General features: G+C 37.7%; 1 protein-coding gene across 1 annotated transcript in view; it reads left to right on the forward strand.

Moving 5' to 3' along the window:
• The window catches only part of LOC109270178 (phospholipid-transporting ATPase FetA-like), a 99,798-nt gene that overhangs the window by 9,254 nt on the left and 65,039 nt on the right, over nt 1-25,505 (forward strand). Inside the window, exon 3 of the mRNA XM_053908084.1 lies at nt 17,916-17,978. Coding sequence (XP_053764059.1) covers nt 17,916-17,978 — 63 coding nt within the window. The remainder of the gene's footprint in view (nt 1-17,915; nt 17,979-25,505) is intronic.

The following is a 25,505-nucleotide window of genomic DNA, read 5'->3' on the forward strand; positions in this document are numbered from 1 at the left end:
ATTATCTGGTTAAGATCTTGAGATATGCAGGCCGATCTGTGCCCATCTTTGGTAATTCCCTAAACACATTTTTTAGAACTGAGGCTGTTTCTTTTTAATGTCTTTCCATGTAGGCAGTTGGCATAGTGCCAAAGCATTGTTCAGTAAAAGCCATTCTGAACTTGGGGCAGAACATTTCAGTTGAGGAAAGGCTTTGATTATCTGTCGCAATCCAAGGAATAACAAATTTTAGACTATATAGATTCTTATTTTGGGGGGAGAGTGGATAATAGAACATACTGAAAACTTTTAAAATCTTGGGACCCCTCATAAAAAATGCACAGGTTTTTACAGACAATTTCACATGGTTCACAAAGTTTCTAGAGCTCATCTATGGAGGCTTGGCTTAGAAAACAAGTCCCTGGCTGGCTCAATCAATAAAGCATGTGACTCTTGATCTCAGGGTTGTGAGTTCAAGCCCCACGTTGGGTATATAGGTTACTAAAAAAAAAAAAAAAAACAAACCACAAGCGAACTGATTCCAGGCAGTGGATAAACTATGTATCCTTCAAGCAATTCTCCATAAATCTCATTTCTTGATTTATATTAAACAGCATTAAGTTCATAGTTATACCTGGAATACAGATAGCGTATATTCTAGAACTGTGTGTTTTATTTCTTTTCTTTTTTTATTTTGTTTTATTTTTGAGAGAGAGCATGCAAGCGGGGGAAGGGCAGAGAGGGAGAGAGAATCCCAAGGAGGCTGTGTGCTGTCAGTGCAGACCCTGACACAGGACTCGATCCCATAAATCATGAGATCATGACCTGAGCTGAAATCAAGTGTTGGACGCTTAACTGACTGAGCCACCTAGGTGCCCCTTGTGTGCTTTATTTCTCAGATCTTTCTTTGGAAGTGAGATTGGCCCAAACTTGGGGGTCTTAGGAGGAAGATTGGCTTAAAAAAAAAAAAAAAAGTAGGCTAACAAGAGCTCCCAAATAAAGGGACCGTAATCTGGACAAAGGTGAATGTTGAGGGACTCAAGGAGTTCCAGGCCCAGACAAAAGTAACATTGGAGACAAAGGTCCGTGAGGAAGGTTGAGCTCAAAGCAAAGGACAAAAATTCACAGAATAAAAGAGTAGCAACAAGAAACACAAAATTATTAATGGAACAGATTTAAAAATTTTTAATTAAAAAATTTGAATTGGTAAAATTTATATAATATTACCATCTTAACCATTTTTAAGTGTACAGTTCAGTGGCATTAAGTCCATTCACACTTTTGGGCAACGATTACCACCATTCGTCTCAGATTCTTTTCATCTTATTAAACTGCAACTCTGTACCCATTAAGCACTAACTCCCCATTCCTCCAACCCCTTGCCCTTGGCAATCACCATTCTTTTTGTCTCCATGAATTTGACTACTCTAGGTGCCCCATATAAGTGGAATCATATAGTATGTATTTTTCTATGACTGGCTTATTTCACTTAGCATAATGTTCTAAAGGTTCATCTATGTTGTAGCATGTGTCATAACTTACTTCCTTTTTAAGACTGAATAATATTACTTTGTATGTATATATACCACTTTTGTTTATCCTTTCATGTGCTGACAGACATTTGGATTGCTTCTGCTCCTTGGCTATTATGAACAATGCTGTTATGAACATGGGTACATGAGGTACAAATACCTCTCCAAGTTCCTGCTTTTGATTTTTTTTGGGGGGCGGGGTATATACCTAGAAGTGGAATTGCTGGATAGTATGATAATTCTATTTTTAATTTTTTGAGGGCTCACCATATTGTTTCTATAACAGCTGCACCATTTTACATTCCCACCAACAGTGCACGAGCCATTCTAATTTCGCCAGATCTTTGCCAGTACTTTTTTTTTTTTTTTTTTTTTTTTTTTAGTAGCAGCCATCCTAATAGATGCAATGGAGCAGGTTTGGGACAAAAGACTTAGAAAGATACCCCGAGACTAGTACATTTTAAGAATTTTTAAGGCACCAGTATATGGGGAAGGTGGTGTTAAGAGCACAGAGCAGATTCAGATACTAATAACCACCTAAGCTGGGGGTAAAGTTGATAACCTCTTCATGAAAATTAAGAGACTTCCAGATACATAACAAGTATATAAAAATTAGTAGTTTTATTAATCAGTAGCAATTTCCAATTAGAGAATATGATGGAAGAAAGATTTTGTTCATATTAACAACAAAATCTTGAAATATCTAAGACTAAGCATAAAAAGAAATGCACAAAACCTATATGAAGAAAACGTTAAGACTTTATTGATGGACAAAAAGATGGTCTGAAAAAATGGCAAAACATAGGCATGTTCCTGGATGAAATACAGAGGCTCCCAATTTCACTCAGTAAAAGCCAAGGTCCTTACACAAACAACAGCAAAACCAAAACTCTTAAATACAGAGAATAAACGGGTAGTTTCCAGAGAGGAGGTGTGTGGGGTGATGGGTGAAACAGATAAAGGGTATCAAAGTACACTTATTGTGATGAACACTGAGTAGCATATAGAATTGTTGAATCATTATATTGTACACCTGAAACTAATATAACACTAAGTTTTACCTCAATTAAAAAAAAAAGTTGAGGTTCTAAACTTTTAGACAGTGCATAATGTGCCCCCCACCTTCCCTGATCTCTCCTCTCCTGTCACTCTGCTCCTCACCTTCCTACTCCAGCTACTCGATTTTCCTGCTGTTCTTTAAACAGTCTTTGTTGTCATTATTCCTTCTGACCTCAACATTCTTCCTGCAGATGGCCCCTTGACTGACTCCCTTGTCCACTTCGAATTTTTGCTCAATTTTGCCTTTTGTGTAAAGCCTGTATTGATCATCTGACCACTCTTCCCACCCTTACACTCCTCATCACTCTTATTTTTTTTTTAATGTTTATTTATCTGAGAGAGAGAGAGTGAGTGAATGTATGAGTGGGACAGAGAGAGGGAGACACAGAATGCAAAGCAGGCTGAAGGCTCTGAGCTGTCAGCACAGACCCCGACATGGGGCTTGAACTCACGAACTGCAGGATCATGACTTAAGTTGAAGTCAGACGCTTAGCCGACTGAGTCACCCAGGCACCCCTATATTTTTTTAATTTTTAAATTTTTTTTAGAGGGGGAAGAGAGGGGCAGCAGGAGAGAGAGAATCCCAGCACAGAACCCTAACACAGGGCTCAGTCCCACAACCCTGGGATCATGACCTGAGCCAAAATAAAAAGTTGGACACTCAACTGACTGAGCCACCCAGGTGTGTCCTCATCACCCTTATCTTGCTTGCACTTCTTTGTCCCTTTTATCCACAGCATTTATCACCTTCCAGCATAATTTATAACGATTCATTATTTTATTTATTGTCTGCCTTTACTTGTAAATTGTAAAGCCCACAAGGACAGTATGTCAAGTGCTAGAATAATGACTGGCACAAAGAAGGTGCTTAGGTGCTTGATATCTATGTATACAATGAATGGTGGAGACTTTTCATGTTGAAAACATGTCCATTCTTCAAATTAATCTACAAATTCAAGGAACCAAATCTAAAAGTCCCATTGGGGAGCACCTGGGTGGTTCAGTTGGTTAAGCATCTGACTCTGTTTCAGCTCAGGTCATGATCTCACAGTTCATGAGATCGAGTCCCTCGTAGAGCTCTGCACTGACAGTGTGGAGCCTGCTTGGGATTCTCTCCGCCCCCCCCCCGCCCCTCCGCCATTTAATGCACCCCTGCTTGTACTGTCTCTCAAAATAAATAAATAAACTTAAAAAAAATCGTCAGTCTCATTATGTTAACTTACTTTTTAAAGTATTTAATGGCATTCTGCAATGTACTTCACTCCACACCTTTTCTTTTCTTTTTTTTAAATTTTTTTTTTTTAACATTTATTTATTTTTGAGACAGAGAGCATGAACAGGGGAGGGTCAGAGAAAGAGGGAGACACAGAATCTGAAACAGGCTCCAGGCGCTGAGCTGTCAGCACAGAGCCCGACGCGGGGCTCGAACCCACGGGCAGCGAGATCATGACCTGAGCCGAAGTCGGACACTTAAACGACTGAGCCACCCAGGCGCCCCTCCACACCTTTTCATATGTTGTTACTCAGCCCTGCCTGAAAAATTCTGTCTTCCATATTCATTAAGCTAACTTATATTTATGCTTTAAGACTCAGCTCAGGATCTAATCCAACAAACTTTACCTGGCTCTCACAATCTAGTTTAGATACTCCTCTTTTGCACTTCCATGACTCCCTGCTCTTACCTCTATCATACTATCCACCACACTATAGAGCAATTGTTTATTCATATGTCTCCCTTACTGGACAGTGAATTTCTTCAAGACAGTGATAGGGATATTGTCTGATTCTTTTCTACATTCCCTAGCTCTTAGTATAACACTTGATTATTTGTTAAATGACTTTAAGAGCCTCTCATAACTTTATTCACTACATTAAACTTCAGCAAGTTTCAGCAGTCTCCTTCTTTAATCTCTTCCTATCTGTACTTCCTTCTTGATCCTTGAACATTTATCCCTAGCTACTTTTTCCCCCACTTTGAACTTGTTAAGCTCTTCTGTTTCCTCAGAGCCACATGACTAAAATATGTGTGTGCTTGTGTGTCCATTAATGAATGAGATAGTCATGTATCATTAACTTTGTGAGATACCATTATAATATATAATTTCTCCAATAGAATGAAATGATTGAATAAAAATAAATAGTTTAAGTAAAATGTAATTGAAAAGGTAGGTAATCTCTGGATCTTAAATGAAAATTACTACATAAATGATAGCAAGTAGACAAAAAATCTTTGAGATGCAAATCCTAAGTATTTGGCTAGGCTCACCCACTACCTTATTGAGTACTGCATACCACACAGAGCATCCAATTTAGATTTATGCTTCAGTGAAATCCCCCTATAGTGATTTTCAAGGTGTTATGAGCTTTCACAGTTGCTCATGAAAGTTATACAAATATTAAATCGGAGAATTCCAGGTTTACAGTACTACATGTATATGCTAGGCTTGGTGGTGTGTTAAAACAACATAAGTCATGGGAGCACCTGGGTGGCTCAGTTAAGCCCCCAACTTCGGCTTAGGTCATGATCTCGTGGTCCCTGGGTTCGAGCCTTGCATCGGGCTCTGTGCTGACAGTTCAGAGCCTGGAGCCTGCTTCGGATTCTATGTCTCCCTCTTTCTCTGCCCCTCCCCTGCTCTTGCTCTGTCTCTCTCTGTCTCTCAAAGATAAATAAACGTTAAAAAAATTTAAAAGTCGTGGCGCCTGGGTGGCTGCTGGTTAAGCATCCGACTCTGGCTCAGGTCATGATCTCACAGTTTGTGAGTTCTAGCCCCACATCAGGCTCTGTGCTGACAGCTCAGAGCCTGGAGCCTGCTTCAGATTCTGTCTCCCTCTCTCTCTGCCCCTTCCTCGCTCTCACGCTCTGTCTCTCTCTCTCTTAAAAATAAATAAACGTTAAAAAAAATTTAAAAACCCGTAAGTTATGGGTTTTTGACCTCAGAAAGTATACAGGTATTTCCCTTTATTCAAGGGACTCCTGAAATTCCACCTCCTAGGAATCCCAGTTTGGAAGAGGTAGTGAATGAATGCTGTCTTTACAGATGCATTTTTAATTATTTATACATTTTTTATTTATTTATTTTTAATTTTATTTTTTATTTTTTAAAATTTAGATCCAAATTAGTTAGCATATAGTGAAACAATGATTTCAGGAGTAGATTCCTTAGTGCCTCTTACCCATTTAGCCCATCCCCCCCTCCCACAACCCCTCTAGTAACCCTCAGTTTGTTCTCTATATGTATGAGTCTCTTCTGTTTTGTCCCCCTCCCTGTTTTTATATTATTTTTGTTTCCCTTCCCTTATGTTCATCTGTTTGGTCTCTTAAAGTCCTCATATGAGTGAAGTCATAGGATTTTTGTCTTTCTCTGGCTGACTAATTTCACTTAGCATAGTACCCTCCAGTTTCATGCATGTAGTTGCAAATGGCAAGGTGCCATTCTTTTTGATTGCCAAATAATACTCCATTGTATATATATACACCACATCTTCTTTATCCATTCATCCATCGATGGACATTTGGGCTTTTTCCATACTTTGGCTATTGTTTATAGTGCTGCTATAAACATGGGGGTGCATGTGTCTCTTCAAATCAGCACACCTGTATCCCATGGATAAATGCCTAGTAGTGCAACTGCTGGGTGGTAGGGTAGTTCTATTTTTAGTTTTTTGAGGAACCTCCATACTGTTTTCCAGAGTGGCTGCACCAGCTTGCATTCCCACCAGCAGTGCAAAAGAGATCCTCTTTCTCCGCATCCTTGCCAACATCTGTTGTTGCCTGAGTTGTTAATGTTAGCCCTTCGGACAGGTGTGAGGTGGTATCTCATTGTGTTTTTGATTTATATTTCCCTGATGATGAGTGATGTGGAGCATTTTTTCATGTGTCGGTTGGCCATCTGAATGTCTTCTTTGGAGAAGTGTCTATTCCTGTCTTTTGCCCATTTCTTCACTGGATGATTTGTTTTTTGGATGTTGAGTTTGAGAAGTTCTTTATAGATTTGGGGTACTAACCCTTTATCTGATATATCATTTGCAAATATTTTCTCCCATTCCGTCAGTTGCCTTTTAGTTTTGCTGATTGTTTCCTTCGCTGTGCAGAAGCTTTTTATTTTGATGAGGTCCCAATAGTTTATTTTTGTTTTTGTTTCCCTTGCCTCTGGAGATGTGTTGAGTAAGTTGCTGCGGCCACGATCAAAGAGGTTTTTGCCTGCTTTCTCCTCGAGGATTTTGATGGCTTCCTATCTTACATTTAGGTCTTTCATCCATTTTGAGTTTACTTTTGTGTATGGTAAGAAAGTGGTCCAGGTTCATTCTTCTGCATGTCGCTGTCCAGTTTTCCCAGCACCATTTGCTGAAGAGACTGTCTTTATTCCATTGGATATTCTTTCCTGCTTTGTCAAAGATTAGTTGGCCATACGTTTGTGGGTCCATTTCTGGGTTCTCTATTCTGTTTTATTGATCTGACTGTTTTTGTGCCACCAACATGTTAGTTTTAAAGAGTAGAACTTCTCTTAGATTAGCTCTGTTTTAACTTCATGGCTTCCTTTCTAGAAAGGAACCCCAAGCCCCATGCTGAAATGTATTTAGGCTGTACTTTAATCTTATCAGCATATTTATAATTCATCTCTTAAGCAGATTCCTGAAGGAATTTCCATAGATGGATTAAACGTTTATTAATGTTGATTCTTGTTAACTTCCTTTCAGGGGCATGGGTGGATATGTTTAAAATCTGGTTCCCAAAATCTCTGTATGCGTTTTTGGGATTGTATAGCCTCCCTGTTAAGCATAACACAGCTTCTTGAGATCAACTATACAGCTGACCACCAAGCATGACTCAGAAATCTATCCATCAATAGTTACTGAAATTCAGGGATTGTCAGGATTCTCAGATTGGAGTTGCTGAGGAGGCTTATAAAAATGAATAATCGTGTCCACTTGCTCAAGCTTTTGTCAGAACTGCAATGAGCAGAACTGTTACTCTTGCTTTGGACGGGCCCAACTAACCAGACTAGGATGTGATTTGGAATTGTTGGGCTAGAATGAAAATGTGTATAGTGAATGTAAGTAACGTTACTGGAAACTTTTGAGAGAGAAATTGGAGAATTGAAATCCCTAAAAGGGTATGAGGTTGGGTAAGTTTTTTTTTTTTTAATTTTTTTTTAACGTTTATTTATTTTTGAGACAGAGAGACAGAGCATGAATGGGGGAGGGTCAGAGAGAGAGGGAGACACAGAATCCGAAACAGGCTCCAGGCTCTGAGCGGTCAGCACAGAGCCCGACGCGGGGCTCGAACTCACGGACCGCGAGATCATGACCTGAGCTGAAGTCGGACGCTTAACCGACTGAGCCCCCAGGGCCCCCTTTTTTTTTTTTTTTAAATTTTTTTTTTTTTGAGGTTGGGTAAGTTTGAGTGGAGTGCATTTAAGCAGCAAAACTAACATGTCCTAGATTTGTGCTGAGAAACTAGTAGAGTGCTCATAATTCATTTTATTGGCTGCTGCTCATGCAGTAAGTAAGTGAATCAGCCAGATATCAGGGCTCAGGACCCTGGAGCACAGCACCTAGTGTAGTTACCACAATTACCATATGATGGAAGGTGAGGATGGTACTATATAAAGTAGCACACTCAAGGACAGGGTGTTTGTTCATCTCAGTACTTACTTACCAGCTGGGGAAAAGATAAAGATAGAACTTACACAGGCTTCACTTTTGGCTCTTGCTTGCCTCCAGGGCTTACAGGAATCAGGAGAAATTTAATGAATAAAGGAATTTATAAATAGAGCTGTCTGAAAATGTAGAGACCGCCTTGAGAGACAGCAATTTCTTCTTAATAGGAAGTATTTAAGCAAGGCGGCCAGGGTTGCTAAACACAGAGAATGACTACTCTGGGTTGAAGGATGGATTAGATATCTCCCAGTGCCTTTCCAAGCGTGAAATTCTCGAATTTCCAGGATCAGAGTGACTCTGAGAAGCTGTCCACAATCCAGGGTGGCTCCCAGCACAATAACATGATTATTTTAACTTGAGCTTAGTTTAATTTAGTTCACCCTGGCCCTTCTATGACTCTCCTTAGACCCAATAAAACCCTTTATGGTATGAGAAAACCACTTGACAACTCCAGCTGACACTGTGATCCAGGGATGGTCCCAGTTTAGTCTCTTGGGGAAAGGGAGCCTAATTAATACTGGAGTGACTTAAACCCCCACAGCTTGTTGTCCTGGTAGCACTAGAAATGTTCTGCCTTCTGCTATAAAGTAGAGTAGTAGAACACGGATCACCAGCAGGGAACTGACATGTGGGGCCCGGAAACTCCATCACAAAAAAAATGAAGATTTGGATTATGTGAATCACAGATCCTTCCCACTTCATGTCTGCTACATTTGTATCTAATGAAGTAGGGCAGCTAAGGTAATTAAGCTAAGCAATTGTGTCTTTGGATTGATTTTAATTGAGAGATGTACATATCCCAGAGCTGATTTTAAACATCACCAGAGAAAGTGTTTGTGTTCTTTATAGCAATTGTCTTGAAGTTATAAGCAGGAACCATCTTATAACTTGTATTTTTCAGAAAGGGTTTCCTTGGGTTAATATTCTTAATAAATTTACCTGTTACTTGTCTTCTTTCCTTTTTTTTTTTTTTTTTTTTTTTTTTTTTTCGAGTTCATCCAATCCCCTACTTACAAGTCTGGCCCCATGCAAAGGCTGTAGAGGACACAGAAATTGGGAGTTGGGAGAAGGGGGAGAATATTTCTAGATCTGGGAAAGCAAGAAACTACACTGGATTCGTGGAGTTTGAGCATGCCTGTGTTAAAATAGCCTTTGAAGGATTCTGACTGATAGGAAGGGCATTACAGTTGGAAGGAAGAGTGTGAGCAGTAGCATAGATGCAGAAAAGTCTGGGCCATATTTAGGGAACTGTACAATAGGCCAGTTTGAATAAGAGTAAATAGTGGAAAAGAAAGATGAAAGAATAGTTAGGGTTCAAATGGGAGCATATTGAATGTGTGGCTGATATTTGGACTTCATTCAGTAATCCATGGGGAGCCACTGCAGGTTGTGAGCTGGTTAGTAAGAAGACATGATCAGTGTTCTGCTTTAGGGCAGCAGTGGATAATATATAATTCATAAAAGTCAGAAGCAAATAACAGGATATTGAATCCAAAAGGAAAGTAAAAAAAATCTGAGATGATATTAGTGGGATTAGAAAGGAAGTAATAGTGGGGTGCCTGGGTGGCTCAGTCGGGTAAGTGTCTGACTCTTGATTTTGGCTCAGATCATGGATGCTCTCAGGGTCATGAGATCAAGGTCTGTGCTGGGTGTGGAGCCTCCTTAAGATTCTCTCTCCCTATCTATCTGCCCCTCCCCTGTTTGCACTTTCTTTCTCTCTCATAAAAAAGAAAGAAGGAAAGAAAAGAAAAGAGCTTCAAGAGACCCTCAGATGAAATATTTAGGACCTGACCGATAATCAGAGGAGGAACTGAAGGTGATTTTTAGATTCCATGAACAAGTTATAGAAATGCAGATGAACAGATATGTTTAAAATCAGAGAAGGTGAGGGGCGCCTGGGTGGCTCAGTCGGTTAAGCGCCCGACTTCGGCTCAGGTCACGATCTCGCGGTCCGTGAGTTCGAGCCCCGCGTCAGGCTCTGGGCAGATGGCTCGGAGCCTGGAGCCTGTTTCCGATTCTGTGTCTCCCTCTCTCTCTGCCCCTCCCCCGTTCATGCTCTGTCTCTCTCTGTCTCAAAAATAAATAAACGTTAAAAAAAAAATTTTTTAAAAAAAATAAAATCAGAGAAGGTGATTAATAAGTAGAGAATATCTCTTAATGTCTATTATTTGGTTCATGATGCTACTTTCTCAGATTTTACCTTTGTTTAAATAATACCAATTAAGCTTTTTTAAAACATAACTTTTTAATACTGTGAAAATTATTAAGCAATCTGTATAGTAATATAAATTCATATACCTATATTAAAATATATTCCCTTTATTATCTAAAAAGTATTTAAAAATCAGAGAAGGTGAGAAATACCATTTTGGAACATGATTATCTTGAGAAGCTATAAGCACCTAAGAGAAAATGTCCCACAGTATGAGTTTGCAACTAGAGATGGTTTTAGGAGCCAGGGCTAAAGATGCAATGAGAGGATTTGTTATAAGTCAGGGAAAGCACACACAGACAACAGGGATAAGAACAATGCTTTGGGGGAACAGTCCATATTATGTCAAAGGCATTGTAGAAAATGTTTGATATACTTTATATAATCCTTGCAACCAAGGTGAAATGATCATCTTAACATGAGAGATGAAAGACTAAAATTCAGAGTAATTATCTCATTACCAGAAGATTGAACATTTGATAAGTGTTGGCTCCAAGGTTTAAATTAAGGTCAGCCTGACTCCGTTATATCACACTGCAAAGCAATCAAAGAGGAAGGTAGGGGAAGAAAAAAACAGCTAAATGAATTGTTAGAACAAGGAAAGGAAAGACCAAGTATCTCAATTAACTCTATGGTGACCATGGGAATAGAAAAAGACGGAGGTAGCGGTGCCTGGGATGCTCAGTCAGTTGAGCTTCTGACTCTCACCTTAGGTCATGGTCTTGCAGTTTGTGGATTCAAGTCCCATGTCAGGCTCTGCACTGACAGATTCTCTGTCTCCTTCTCTCTCTGCCCCTCCCCTGCTCATGTTCTCTCTCTCCCTCTCCCTGCCCCCCACTCTTAAAAATAAACAAATAAACATTAAAAAAAATAAGAAGAAGAAGAAGAAGAAAACACTGAGGTAAGGAGACAAAATGTCTTCAAATGGTTCCCAGTAGATCCAGCTTTTGTTGGGATTTTGTGCCAAGGCCACACAGAAACCAGTTAGGTACATCAAGAAAGGCTATGTAGGAACTTTGAACTGTGTCTGGCCTAGCTGGAGATTGAGTTCCATCTATAAAGGTACATTTTAACTTACTCTAATAATCACTTATCCCAGAAATATCCAGATATTTTCTAACTTTGTTTTTAGCAGCAGAAGCTACCTTTTTTTTTAACTTAAAATATAGGAAAATCCCAGATAAAAGCAGAGCTATTCAAGTTGAGAGAAAGGAGGTGCTCTCCTCTTCCTCCTTGATCCTCTCTACCTTAACCCTATTTCAGTCCCTGAGAAACCTGCTTGCTCTACATAACACCATTTGAAAACCCCTTTTTTATCCTTTTCTTTCTCTGTTTCTTTTTCTCTTTCTCTCTTTGTTTTTTAGAGGGTGTGAATTGGGAAGAGGGGCAGTGGGGAGACACACACACACACACACACACACAGAAAGAGAGAGAGAGACAGACAGACAGACAGACAGACAGAAAGGGAATCTTAAGCAGACTCCATGCTCAGCACGGAGCCCAATGAGGGATTCCATCCCATGACCCTGGGATCATGACCTGGGCTGAAATTAAGAGTCAGATGCTCGACCGACTGAGTCATCCAGGCATCCCTACTTTCTCTTTTCTTTTCTTTTCTTTTCTTTTCTTTTCTTTTCTTTCTTTCTTTCTTTCTTTCTTTCTTTCTTTCTTTCTTTCTTTCTTTCTTTTTTTGAGTGAGAAAGGGAAGTGACAGGTATTGCCCTTTATTATAGATGAGAAAATCTAGAAAATTGAAGGAAAAAGTCATTTGCTTTAAGTACAAATAATTTAGGAATCCAGCTGAGAATAGAACAGAGATTTCCAAACTCCCTATCAGTCAGTGTTCTCTTTGACACTTGACTCCAATTATAAAACAAATAAATTTATTTAAAAGAGAACATAAATTTGATTTCTAAAATTCCATTCAACACACATTTGTTAAGTACCTATGTGTGCAAAACCGTTAAGACTAAGTAAATGTTTCCTTGTTTTTATAGAGTAAAACAAATGGAAAATAAACCATCTGAAAGCATCATATTTTATTACTTAATAAGCATATTTACTGCTTACTTTGTGAGACTACAAAATTATAAGCACCAAAAGGAGATTGTGTGGACTGCAGTATTTGGTCAGACCCAATTTAAAGCTCACTCTAGGGAGAAAAGAAGGGTTTTTGTAGCACACAATTGCTTTACAAAACCTGCCTTATAGACTAAGCAGGTAACTCCTGAGGAAGACCCTGAGTGTGAACATAGAAGCAGTAGCTAAAAAACTGTAGCGTTTTGTAGGTTCCTTTCTACCCATTTTGTATTTGAAGTTTATTTTATATTAATCTTCAGCTTTTTTTTGTTTAAACCACCTGAAACCAAATCCAAATTAATTGAAAGGTTATCAGAGGTCCATGAATCACCTTTGGAAAAAGCAGTTTGTAAATGAGGGTGCCAAGACTCACCCCATTTTCCCTATGTAGAGGAAACAGTAGGAAAAAAATCCACAACAAAGGAATGTGGCAAGTTCCCAAAAGCCAAGAAGCTATTAGAAGTAGGAAACTGAAGGAAGTTTAGTCATCTAAATGGCATCATAGACTAGTAGATGTTTCAACATCTTCCCACCGCCCCCCTCCCTGAGTTTTAAAGAAGATCCTTGTTCTAGAGTGTTTTCCTGTCAGAAAATAGTTGTGATTGAAATGAGGTAAAGCGGGGACTGTGAGAAGAAAGGCAGAATGTGGAGTGCTGGTGGGTTTTGGACTGTGCCTCTTAAAAGTGTTTTGGGAGAAGACTTGCTTTTTTTGTATATGTGCCTCTGTTGCTTTAAAAAAAGAAAACTTTTGTTAGCTTTGCTGAGATTCATGTGATATAAATTGGGATGGGAGAACCTTGATTTCTGGAGTAACTGGAGATTTGTGCATTGGATATAATAGCTAACTCTGAGAAACCTTAATGGAATAGACTGAAAGCTTTCATGATTTTATATGACAGTCTGGGAGAAACAGAGCTCTTAGCGTTAGTCAGGTAATAGCACATCTGCCTCTGTATGAGAGTCCTGTCGCCAGATTCCTTTGTTGATGAAGAGCTCTATTCTCTGGAAGACAGATTTGTTCATTGAGAACCGATTAGGATTTGTATGCATGCAGTCTATGACATTCTAGTACTAAGTAAGAGTCATTGGCTATGCTGGTATCACAAATATGCCATTGCGAGACTTCATTGTATTTATTATAGTTATATAGTTTTCAGATTGAGATAGATATAAACTTAAAGACTTGCTGTAAACCTTTATACTAAATAAATTTTCCAGGGTTTTCTTTTGTGTGTGTGTGTGTGTGTGTGTATAATAACTGTGGGTAAATGCAGGATGCTGGCAGCATAGAATCACAGCTGGGGCTTGGAGGAAGTTGAAGTTGGTTTGTACCATTTTGCCAGTTGGAAGACTGCGAATTGGTAGATCAATACTCCAGCCCTAACTCCAAGTTTCAGTAATATTGTTTTCATTTCTATGTTATGTGATTTAGTTCAAGGTCTAGGCAGCTTGGAGATTATCAGCTGAAGGTGGGACCTGTTATTTCTACCTTTAGATTCTCATGTCCAAATCCTATAACCATGTCTTATAGAGCTAGTGCTATTCCTTGCCTTCTCTTTGATACTTCTTATGAGTCTAGAGTTTTTCAACCTTCTTGTTAAAATGTGATGAGCCTTCTCCCAGATGTTTAGTAATTACAGAGAGAAAAATAATAAGTTTAAGGTGGAGAGTTCTGGCAGACACCATCTTAACCAAGCAATCTAAGTTCATATCACCAGGAATACACATGATAGCATGCATCTCCTGATACATGCACTAAGAAGGGCATATCAGACAAACCCAAGTTGAGGCACATTCTACAAAAAAATTGGCCAGTACCCTTCAAAAGTGTCAAGATCATGAAATGCAAGGAAATAATGAGGAACATTGACAAATTGAAGAAGACATACAGCTAAATGCAATGTAGGATCCTGGAGCCAAGAAAAGAAGAAGGAGAAGGAGAAGGTGAAAAGAAAAACCAAAACAACAACAAAAAAAATGGCATTAGTAGAAAGAATTGTTTTGTACTTCAGTTTATAGTGTTATACGAAGGTTAATTTCTTAGTGTATAATTATCCTATTATGGTATATAAGATGTTAACATAAGAGTAAGGGGGGGTGAAGGGTATATGGAGATTCTCTATAGTGTTTTTGCAACTCTTCTGTAAGTTTAAAATTATCTCAAAATAAAATGATTTTTTTAATGTGGTGACCAAAATTGGCTTTTTTCTTTCAATAAGGGTTATTAAAAAACTACTCTCCTCATGAGTAAGATAGAGTATTTCCTATAATTGGTGTATTCACTTTAATTTTTTAGTTCTTTTGTAATTATGTGTTGAATAGATATAAAGTTTACAACAAATGTGTAATTTGTAAAGAGTAACAATAACATGAACACAAGTGTAGCTTGAAGCTCTCAGTATGCCTTTTCCATTCTCCCTACCTTCTCCCTAAACTTTTTCCTGAATTTTGTACTTTGTATTCTCTTCTCTTTACAGGTTTACCTTGAAAAAGTATGTCCCTAATGATATAGTTTTGCATGATTTTTAACTTTATGGAAGTGGAATAATATCATATGTATTCTTTTTCAATTTTCCCCCTACATATTATATTCCTAAGATTTTATCATGTTAACGTATTTAACTGTATTTCCTTCATTTTCATTGCTATGTAGTTTTCTATTACAGGAACATAACACAGGTTACTTCTCTATTCTACCATTAATGGCTATCTGGTTAGTTTCCAATTTTGCTGTTATGAGAGTGCTACCATACACATCTTTGTATATGACATATTATGAGAGTTTCCCTAGGGTGTATACATAAAATGGACTAGCTGGGTTATAGGATAAATCCTCACCAACTCTAAGATAAAGCCATATTATTTTCCAAAGTGGTTGCCCTATTTTTAATACCATCAATAGTATGTAAGTGTTCCTTCCAGTGGTTCTACTTTCTCTCTAGCACAATATTATTAGACTTAAACTTTTTTTTTTTTACCAGCTTAGTGGGCATGTATATAGAAATTTTAAAACATTGCCATTTATTGATTGACTACTTTGAATCAAGTACTCTGGCAGACATTTTCATACATTATTTAATTTAATCCTCTCATAGCTCTTCTCAGTCTGGTGGAAGAAGCTAATGTTGTATTTAGTTTGCAATAACATAATTACACCTCTCTCTCTCTGACACATTTATTCTTTAGTGGGTCTTTCTCCATCTTGTGTGTCCCTAATTTATTTCCTGTTTCTTTTTTAAAAATCTCATTGTAGAAGAAATTTGAGGGAAGGATCTCTGGTTTCTAAGTGGTTAATAGCATGCTCCAAGTCGCATTGTCATTAATTAGTAGCAGAGTGAAATTAAACCTGGTTCTGTAGATCCTAATGTTTTTTCTTTTCTTTTCTTTTTTCTTTTCTTTTCTTTTCTTTTCTTTTCTTTTCTTTTCTTTTCCTTTTCCTTCTCCTTCTCCTTCTCCTTCTCCTTCTCCTTCTCCTTTTCCTTTTCTTTTTTCTCTCTCTCGCTTCCCTTCCCCTCCCTCCACATTCCATTCCTTCCTCCCTTCCCTCACATTCTTCTGCTCCTCCTCTGAGGTTTGTATTTTTTCCCCCTCTCAGTTTAACAGCTTAAATGTACTTTCTGGTTGGCTGCTATGTAATATGATGTGCGTGCAGAGTTCCTGATTCTAACTAAACAGTCATTACTCAGGTCTCTGGCTGGCCATTATGTTCCTTATAACCATTTCACATTCCTAGCTATGCTCCTTGTGTGGATTTGGCCAGACTACCCTCTAAAAGCTGCTGGTGGCCCTGCAGGGGTTGGAGAGAAGCCAGGACTTCAGGATATCCCATTCTTGGCTCATCTTTCTTGGCAGCAATAGAAACTCAAGCCTACTGTGGAGGTGTACACAACTAAGAGTAGAACTGGGTGCCTAGAGAATGGTGATATTAGAACTGCTAACATTAGTTAGGAGAACACAGGTTCTTTTGACAGAAAAAACAGACTTTAGGTTGGAATACAAGCCTTGTAGCCAACAAGCACAAAGTAATTTTGTTTAGTCTGCATAATATTTAATTTTCTTTTTTTTTTTTTAATTTGGATGCATGCACTCTCCAATTTGTCACAGTACCCAGTATTTCATTTCCTGTTGTTTTACATCTAACTACCTGCTATTAACTTCCTGGCTCCCAAAGTTATTTGATGGAACCCTGCCTAGATTATTGAAATATGAATTTTATCCTTAATGAAGTCACTTGGGCCTCACAGAGACCAGAACTGGAAGATACATTCTTATTCCAAATCATAGTTGTCCAGTTGGTTGTGCTTTTTCCTGATAGCTGAACATCTCTTAGCTGGAAATATCCTTTTACTTAGAGTTTACATTTCCCTCAAGATATGAGTTTTCCCCCCATCTAATCTTATTTGGGATGATTAAGATGAAAAGACTTTTCTAGTCTTGGCTTATCCACACTTGGTGACTTGGGAGACCTGAAAGAAATTGATTAAAATAAATATACTTTATTGGCCTTTTCTGGGTTGAGGATAAAGAGAAAGAAGGGGGGAAAAAGCAGGGTTTTTTTGTGTAGAAAACCAGGTGTCAAATATTTTATTTAACTCATTAATTAATGCGATAATCAGTAAGATCTTAAGATCAGTTTAAATGAAAGTGTAGAAGCTAAGTATTTATAGGCAGTTTAATGAAGAAAGATTAAGATTTCTGAATTATACATAAAACTAATTGAAGTCCTAAAGTGCACAAGTCATAACCTTTGGAGTTATGTTTTTCACAAGACATAAAATATTTGTATCTCTATGGGATAAAAATCTATAGAAAACTAACCAAAGGCAGGGGTGCCTGGGTGGTTCAGTTGGTTAAGCATCTGACTTTGGCTCAGGTCATGATCTCATGGTTTGTGGTTCGAACCCTGTGTCAGGCTGTGTCTGAGAACACAGCTCAGAGCCTTGAGCCTGCCTTGGATTGTGTTATCTCCCCCTCTCTCTGCCTCTCCCCCACTCACATTCTGTCTGTCACTTTCTCAAAAGTAAATAAATATTTAAAAATTAAAAAAAAAAAAAAAAAAAACTAACCAAAAGCATAAACCCAGAACTTCACTAAGAGATCACCTGGTAATTCTTTTGCTTATCTCCAATGATCTGTCTCAGATAATTTTTCTGACAAAGTGTAGTCATCAGCTCAGACTTGGTTGACAGAAAGTAGAATCTGTTTGCCAAGCTTTGAAAATATAACTTTATGATGAGAACATATGAAATGAATTCTAAAATTTAGCATATGTGTCTTAGAGGTAGATTATTTTGGATTTCTGAGAACAAGTACCAAGTGTCTTAAGCACATGTTTCAGTGAAATGGTATTGGCATGAGAAATTTTATTCTGAATCTTTTTATTTCCTTTACAGAAATTCCATGGAATTATAGTTGGCACTACCGTGCAATGTCTCTATTTGAAAGGCAAGATGGAGGTAGGTAAACTCAGTAAATATTTACTCAGTAAATAAGTAAGTATGTATGTCATTTTTATTGCTTCTAAAAAGTAAGTTAGTATGCGTGTGCACCCATGTACATATGACAGATAAACAGACTGGCCACCATATCAATCAAACCACCAATCAATGAAACCTCCAATCTACCAAACAACTGAACAAGAAAGGAAATATACCTTGCAAAAGTAAATACTTTGTACTTACAAGTATAAGCTCCACTGTTTTGTTATCTGAGAATTCTAATTTGAGTAGTTCTAATCTTATCTTTTGTTCTTTTATTTCTACTTTTATTTTGTACTTTTATTTGGAGGTTCACCAGAAAAGCTTGTGTTCCTTTTTCTCTCCCCATCCTTCACAACTGCCTCATGCTAAAAAGAAGTGGTCAGTGTGAAAAAAGGTTGCTGAAACAGATAAGGTCATCCTTTGCAGCCTCTCTGTGGACAGAGCAAATAGGTATGGCTATGGTGTGAGGGAGGATTTCCATACCACTTCCATGTTCTCCTTTGGTGAGTCCAAATACTAAAGGGAGCTGAGGTAATCACACCCAAGCCTGACATGAGGAAAAAAATTTTTCTGACATAAAATTTTCAAAAAGGAAGCCAGAATGTAGTTCTATATTTAGAACTGCCTGACATGAAAAAATTTTTTTTCTGACATAAAATGTTGAAAAAGCAAGCCAGAATGTATTTCTATATTTAGGCTTCCTTTTGAGGAACGAAAAAAGTGCAGAGAATGAAATTAGGTCACTGACTTCTGGCCACACTAAAACTTTTTTACTTTCTGTCATTGTGCAGTTGTCCGATTCCTGGAGAGAACTTATTTCAAGGGCATGAGCCCTAGTTCCAGAAAGAAGAGTTCCGTCCCAAGGGCATAGGCTTTAGTTCCAGGAAGAGGAAGTTAGGGAACTCTCAACTGAGGGAAAAACCAGGGAGCCCTTTACTACTCTCAGAACTGCTAAAGGAAAGAAGGCTGAGGAAAACAAACTAATGGACCAGTTTCTCCTACATCGTCTTATGAACAGAAAATATAGAGAGCAGAATACTTTAGGGAGTAGTAAGTTCAAAGCAAATGAGGAATGTGGCGATCATCAATAAAGACTGATTTACTTATTCAACAAATACTCATTGGTCATCAAATGAATGCCAGCCACCGGGCTACATGCTGGCAATACAATGGCAACAAAACCAGACAGAATCCCTGCTTTCATGAAGATTATGTTTTAATGAAGGACAGCCTTGAATTAAGTCATAGCATGTTAAATAATAGCACAGAGAAATATAAAATTACAGCTACAATAAGTGCTATGAAGTAAAGATCATTTGGGAGACATAGTGGTTCAAGCATGGATTCCGGAGCCATACTTTTTAGGTTTGAATCCTAGTTCTACCACTTACTCTGTTATCTTGAGAAAATCTCTTAATTTCTCTATGCTACAGCTTCTCATCTACGAAATCAGGCTATATGTAGTAGTGCTACCTCGTAAGTATGTTGTGAGGATTAAGTGAAGTAGTATTTGTAAAGAACTTAGGACACTATCTGGCATATGGTAAACACTAAGTAAATGTTTATGTAAAAAAATACAGGAACTTTGATGGTTTTGTTGTTGTTCAAGAAGATAATTTAGAACTTGAATATTTATAAACATGGGTTATTTCAAACGTCCAAAGTTTTACTAGTGACAAATAATTGAAATCAGTTTCCCTGGCCTAAATCCCTTCAAGTAAGCTAGGCCTGAGCAGTGAGCAACTAGTACTGGTCCATCTAGGATGTCCTTTTAGCTTGAGTTAATAACAGTGGCAAGCCCAGTAATTTGGCCTCTGTCCTTTTCTAGGCTATCAGCCTATTCTGATTAGAAAACTTATAGTACCTAGAGTGAATATTGACTGGTTCTAGCATCTTGCTTATCTGCCCTCTCCTTTCTATTTTTTCTACTGCTTTCTTAGTTCAGGCTCTCATCATTTTGAAGTGTTGACTATTATAGCAATATTTTAAGTCATTTTATGAATGCAATCTGTTCTTCTGTAAATTCATCATATTAATTTTCTGAAATTCCAGCTCTATTGGTTTTTTTGTTTTTGTTTTTTTTTTCCCTGCTCAAAATCTTTCTGGGATTGCTTTTCAGGTAAGGTCATCAGCCTAACATTAAAGACCTGATTTTACAGTCTTTTCTCCTGCTTTCTTCAGACTCTTCCTACCTCTGTACTATCATACAACCTGTCTGGTTTCAGTACCAAACTTTTCATTAGGTTCTTCTTCCTGCCTAGATACCTGTCTCCTACCTTTATATTGAACCTATATTCATCTTTTAGGCTTAGTGCAAGTTTTTCTCCATGAAGCTTCTTTCACCAGTTCCAGCCACCAGCCTCCCCTGCCCCCATCCTCCACATCATCTTTCCTTCTTGAATTCTTACAGTGTTTTCTGAAGTTTTTAAAAATAATAGCTTTATTGAGATATAACTTATATGCCATCAAATTACCCTTTTAAAGCATAAAATTTAGTGACTTTTTTTTTTAATTTTTTTTAATGTTTATTTATTTTTGAGACAGAGAGAGACAGAGCATGAACGGGGGAGGGTCAGAGAGAGGGAGACACAGAAACTGAAACAGGCTCCAGGCTCTGAGCTGTCAGCACAGAGCCCGACACAGGGCTTGAACTCACGGACCGCGAGATCATGACCTGAGCCGAAGTCGGCTGCTTAACCGACTGAGCCACCCAGGTGCCCCTAAATTTAGTGACTTTTTAAAATGTTTTTTATTTATTTTTGAGAGAGAGCATGAGCGGGGGAGGGGCAGAGAGAGGGAGGCAGAGAATCCAAAGCAGGATCCAGGCTCCACACTAGATCAGTGCAAAGAGCCCCAACGTGGGGCTCTAACTCATAAACTGTGATATCACGACCTGAGCAGAATTCAGATGCTCAACCAACTGAACCACCCAGGCACCCCCAGTTTAGTGATTTTTTAATATATTCATAGAATTGTGCCACCATTACCATAAATTAATTTTAGAACATTTTCATGTCAAAAAGATACCCCATACGCATTAGCATTCATTCCCAATTCCTGCCTTCCCCAGCCCCTACCAACCACTAATTTACTTTCTATCTCTATTGATTTGCCTATACTGGACATGACATAAATAGAATTATATAATGCCTGGCCTTTTGTGAATGGCTTCTCTTGCTTAATATTTTCAAGGTTCATGTTGTAGCATATATCAGTACTACCTTCCTTTGTAAGACTGAATACCATTCCAATGTATGTATACACCACAATTCATTCATCAGTTGATGATAGACGTTTGGGTTGTTTTCATTTGGGGGCTATCATGAACAATACTGCTATAACCATTCATGTATAAGCTTTTGTGTGACCCAAGCTTTCTCTTGGGTCTCTCCAATTCATTTTAAGTCTTATTTATATCCTATCTTGAATTGATGCTTTACTGTTTGGGATATATATTGTGTGGTTCTACTAAATTGTCTGCCTAGAACAGTGCTTACAGAGTTTCCTCTGTCCTGGAAAGTATACATGTATATGTTTATACATAAATACTCTGCCAAGGATATACACCAATCTGTTAATGGTGGTTTCTTTGGGGAAAGGGAGAAAAAGGGAAAGGAAACTTATTTTTTCTCTTTATATTTCTGATTTTAGACTTTTTATGGTTAAAACACATTTATGTGTTACTTTGGATTATTTGAAAAATCATTAAAGAAAAAAGTGTAATCACAAAGGGAAGTCAGAGAAGTTAAAAGAAAAGGACAGAAAAAAATGGGAAAAACAGGAGGAGGGGGATAGATACTGTGGCATTTAGAGCAGATACTGTGGCATTTAGAGCTTTAGTAATAGAATCATATACAATACCACATTTAAACAAATACAAAAAGTAGACATCTATGATGCATCACTCTGAACATAGTACAAACTATTGAATTGTACATTTTATTTTGGATAGGTGAATTGTGTGTATAGCTCAATAAAATTATTTAGAATAAAACAGACATCTAAAGTTTTTAGAGTTAGTTTGTGGAATTATGTTTCTTTAGAAAATTTAAAGCAACAATTGAACTAATTTTTAGGAACTTTCCCTGACCTCAGTAACAGGAGCAGCCAGATAAAGTACATGATGCCCAACTAAACTTGAATTTTAGTAAAAACTGAAACAAATTTTAGAATAAGTATGTCCCATATAGTATTTGGAACATATTTTGTTTTTGTATTTTTATTTGCTAAATCTGGCAACCCTAGACAAAGAAGATTAACTTTGAATCTCTTAGAGTGAACTTGCTTCTTTAGCGTTACCAGGATTTACAATTAGATCCAGCTTTGTGTGAATGGCCTTTTGTTTCTAACTAATGGCCTTTATTGTAAGTTTCCCAATCTCTCATCTCCTATCCCAGGAAGATTTTATGATTAGGAAGCCATGAAAATGATATCTAGCAGTTCAATCAAACATGATTGATTTTACCTTTAATAAATTGATTTATTGATAAATTGATTTATTGATAAAAAAAAAATCATGCTCAACTTTGCAAATGATGTCAGAGGGTCAAAGTACCATTCCCAACTTCCATCTGCCTAGAGTAATATCTTCCTTGAAAGGAAAGGGAAGAAACCAAAGGTCTACAAGAGGAATAGTGGGTAGGGCCTTTAGTTTTGATCATATCCTGAATTGTAGCAGCTGACCAATGTTCTGTGTTAATAAATTAGGACTTGGTGGGGTGTTTTGTTTTGTTTTTGCTTTTATTACTATTTTGATTTTCTATTTGTTTTATTACTATTTCATTTTCTTTTATCACTATTTGATTGTCCTTTGAGCAATTCTAGCCTTATTTCTGCTCAACTCAGACCCAAGAATTAGTGAAGCTATGGAGGAGACGGGAAGAGGCAGAGGTACCAGAAGAGTTATAGTAGCTCAAGAACTGGACTTTTCATGACATTCAGGACTTTAGTGAGCTTCCTCTCCAGGTTGTTTTTTTTTTTTTTTTAATTGAAGAAAATGTGATTTTATTATCAAACTTTCAAAAGAATTCCAAGTGTATTACAAAGAACATCCATATTCACCTCACCCAGATTCCTAATTGCTATTATCTTATCACATTTGCTCCATCCATGTGTGTATGTGTGTACATACTACATATATTTATATATAATAATCAGTTGTTTTGTGAGCCTTTTGAGAATAAGTTGCATCCACGATACCCCACCATCCCTAAATACTTCAGTGTATATTTCTCCACATTGAGGATACTTTGCTGCTTTAACTACCATATAATCCTCCAAGTTAGGAAATCAGCATTAATATAACATCATCATTCAACCTCCATTTAAATTTCACCAACTTCCCTAATAGTCTTTTCTTCCTTTTTGACATACTGCACCTTCCAGGAACACATGCTCCTGTTGGCTCTTCAGCTTCCTCCAGTCTGAAACTGTTCTCCCTTTTCCCCTGCCTTTTCAGGTCCTCAACAGTTTTACCTCTTTTTTTTTTTTAAACTTCATTTCTTTCTTTTCTTTTCTTTCCTTTTCTTTCTTTTTTCTCATTTGAGTATAGTTGACACACAATGTTACATTAGCATCAGGTGTACAACATAGTGATTCGACAGGTTTGTACATCATGCTCTCTTTACCACAAGTGTAGCTTGCGTCTGTCCCAATATGTGGATACATTGATACATCACTCGTACAATATAATTGACTATATTCCTGATGCTGTGCCACTTATTCAGGAAATGCAGGCTTCCTGTTATGGGATGTATGAGTCTCCAGGTTCTTTTTGACACTGCACTCTACCCACCCTCTTCAGCCATGCTGAATATCCTTCTGTTTGCTGACAGAAACAAAAAGAAAGATCAACAAAGCCTAGAAAGATCAACAAAGAATTAGCTGAGGTTTCTCTTCCAGCCCAGCTGTTCTGTGATTATGTAGATACTCCCACAAGGAGGAGGTGATTATCCTCCATTGGAGGGGTTTAGACAGAAATCTGACCACAATTTAATAAAACATGTTTTCAAATATCAATTCACTTGTGTCCTTTTTCATTCAATGAATCTTCATTAATCCAAGGCCTAATGCTGAACTAAGTAGTGGAATACAGAGATTTAAAGACAAAATTAAAGGAAATATATGATCTGTACCTTTAAGTAGCTCTTAGTGGGAGAAGATGGTATTATAAATAAATATGAACCTGAAACATAATGAAGTAGTGATGAGAAAACAAATGAGCTACTGCTTATTCTACAGGACTACAGACCCAGCCTTGCTCATGGTGACTCTCTGCTACGTCATTTAGCTAATCTATGTACCATTCCTCAGATGGGAATATCATCTGTTGGCTAAACTCCAGATATCTAAGAGATGCAGTCTGGAGAGAGGAAGGATAAAAATTTTCGTGTGTAGCCAAGACTGGAAGTCATATGGTTAGCTAAATTTACTGGTAGCTATATAATGTTTCAAATTATGCTATTTGACTACAGTAGGATAAATTGTGATCATTTGAAATCTAAGAAATACGAGTTTTCCTAAAGTAAACTGACTCCAACTAATCTGACCAGAAATTACAGAAATTGGCCAATTATCCTTCACCTGGCAGCTATCCTTACTTCTTTTTTAGAGATGGGAAAATTTCAGCTACGTACATTAGGTTACTTGGGTGAAATCACCTAGGCCTATTGATCTAGAATGACAATAAGGGGTCATTGCTGAATTTCTCCCACTAGCACTTGGGCTTAAATGATTTAGGAGTCTGGCAGTGTAAGGAGAGAGCACATAACTAATCTATGAGACTTGTACTCCTAAAGATCATCTCACTGTTCCTCTTAGCTGGAAAATTCCATTTGTGATTGAGTTCTCACTGTGAGCAAGGAGATATTTGCTGAGATCATCCTAAACCTGATTGCCACCTCGCCAACTGGCCTTCCTCTCTTTTTCTCCCTTCCTCCTTTTTCCTCCTGGTTACTTTGTTTTCAGTGTGCCTCTTTCTCTAGTTGTCTCTTATAGACCTCATTTTCCTTTTTAGTTTCTGCCACTTCCTTGTCTGGGCTAATCTGTAATCTTCTGTAGCTTTAACCACCTAAAACCTGAAATTGGATTACATCAAGATTGCATAAGAGCTAAGTTTATCACCCTGGCATTTGAATCAAAACATTAAGACGGAGGCTGCTTCTATTTTGACACTTCTCTTCTACTACCATCCCACCAAAGGACTGAGTAGAGTTCCCCTCACTGGACTGTGGCTTCCTCTACTGGCTAGATTAGCTTTGTACATCCACAGCAGATAGCTGAAAGTTCAAAATCCATTAGGCACAGACAACTGTATCAGTGATGGTTATGGAATCTCCTTGACATAGCATAAGATAAAGGACAAAAAAATATCATTTAATGAGCACTTTTGATGTGTCAGAAATTATATAGGCACTTTATAGTTTCCCTCTCATTTAACCCTCACATTAGCATTTTAGGTAAGATTTTATTACCCCATTTTACATATGAGGAAACTAAAACCCA

The sequence above is a fragment of the Panthera pardus genome, unplaced genomic scaffold (genome assembly GCF_024362965.1).
Source record: "Panthera pardus isolate Hobbes unplaced genomic scaffold, ASM2436296v1 HiC_scaffold_20, whole genome shotgun sequence".
Lineage (NCBI taxonomy): Eukaryota > Metazoa > Chordata > Mammalia > Carnivora > Felidae > Panthera > Panthera pardus.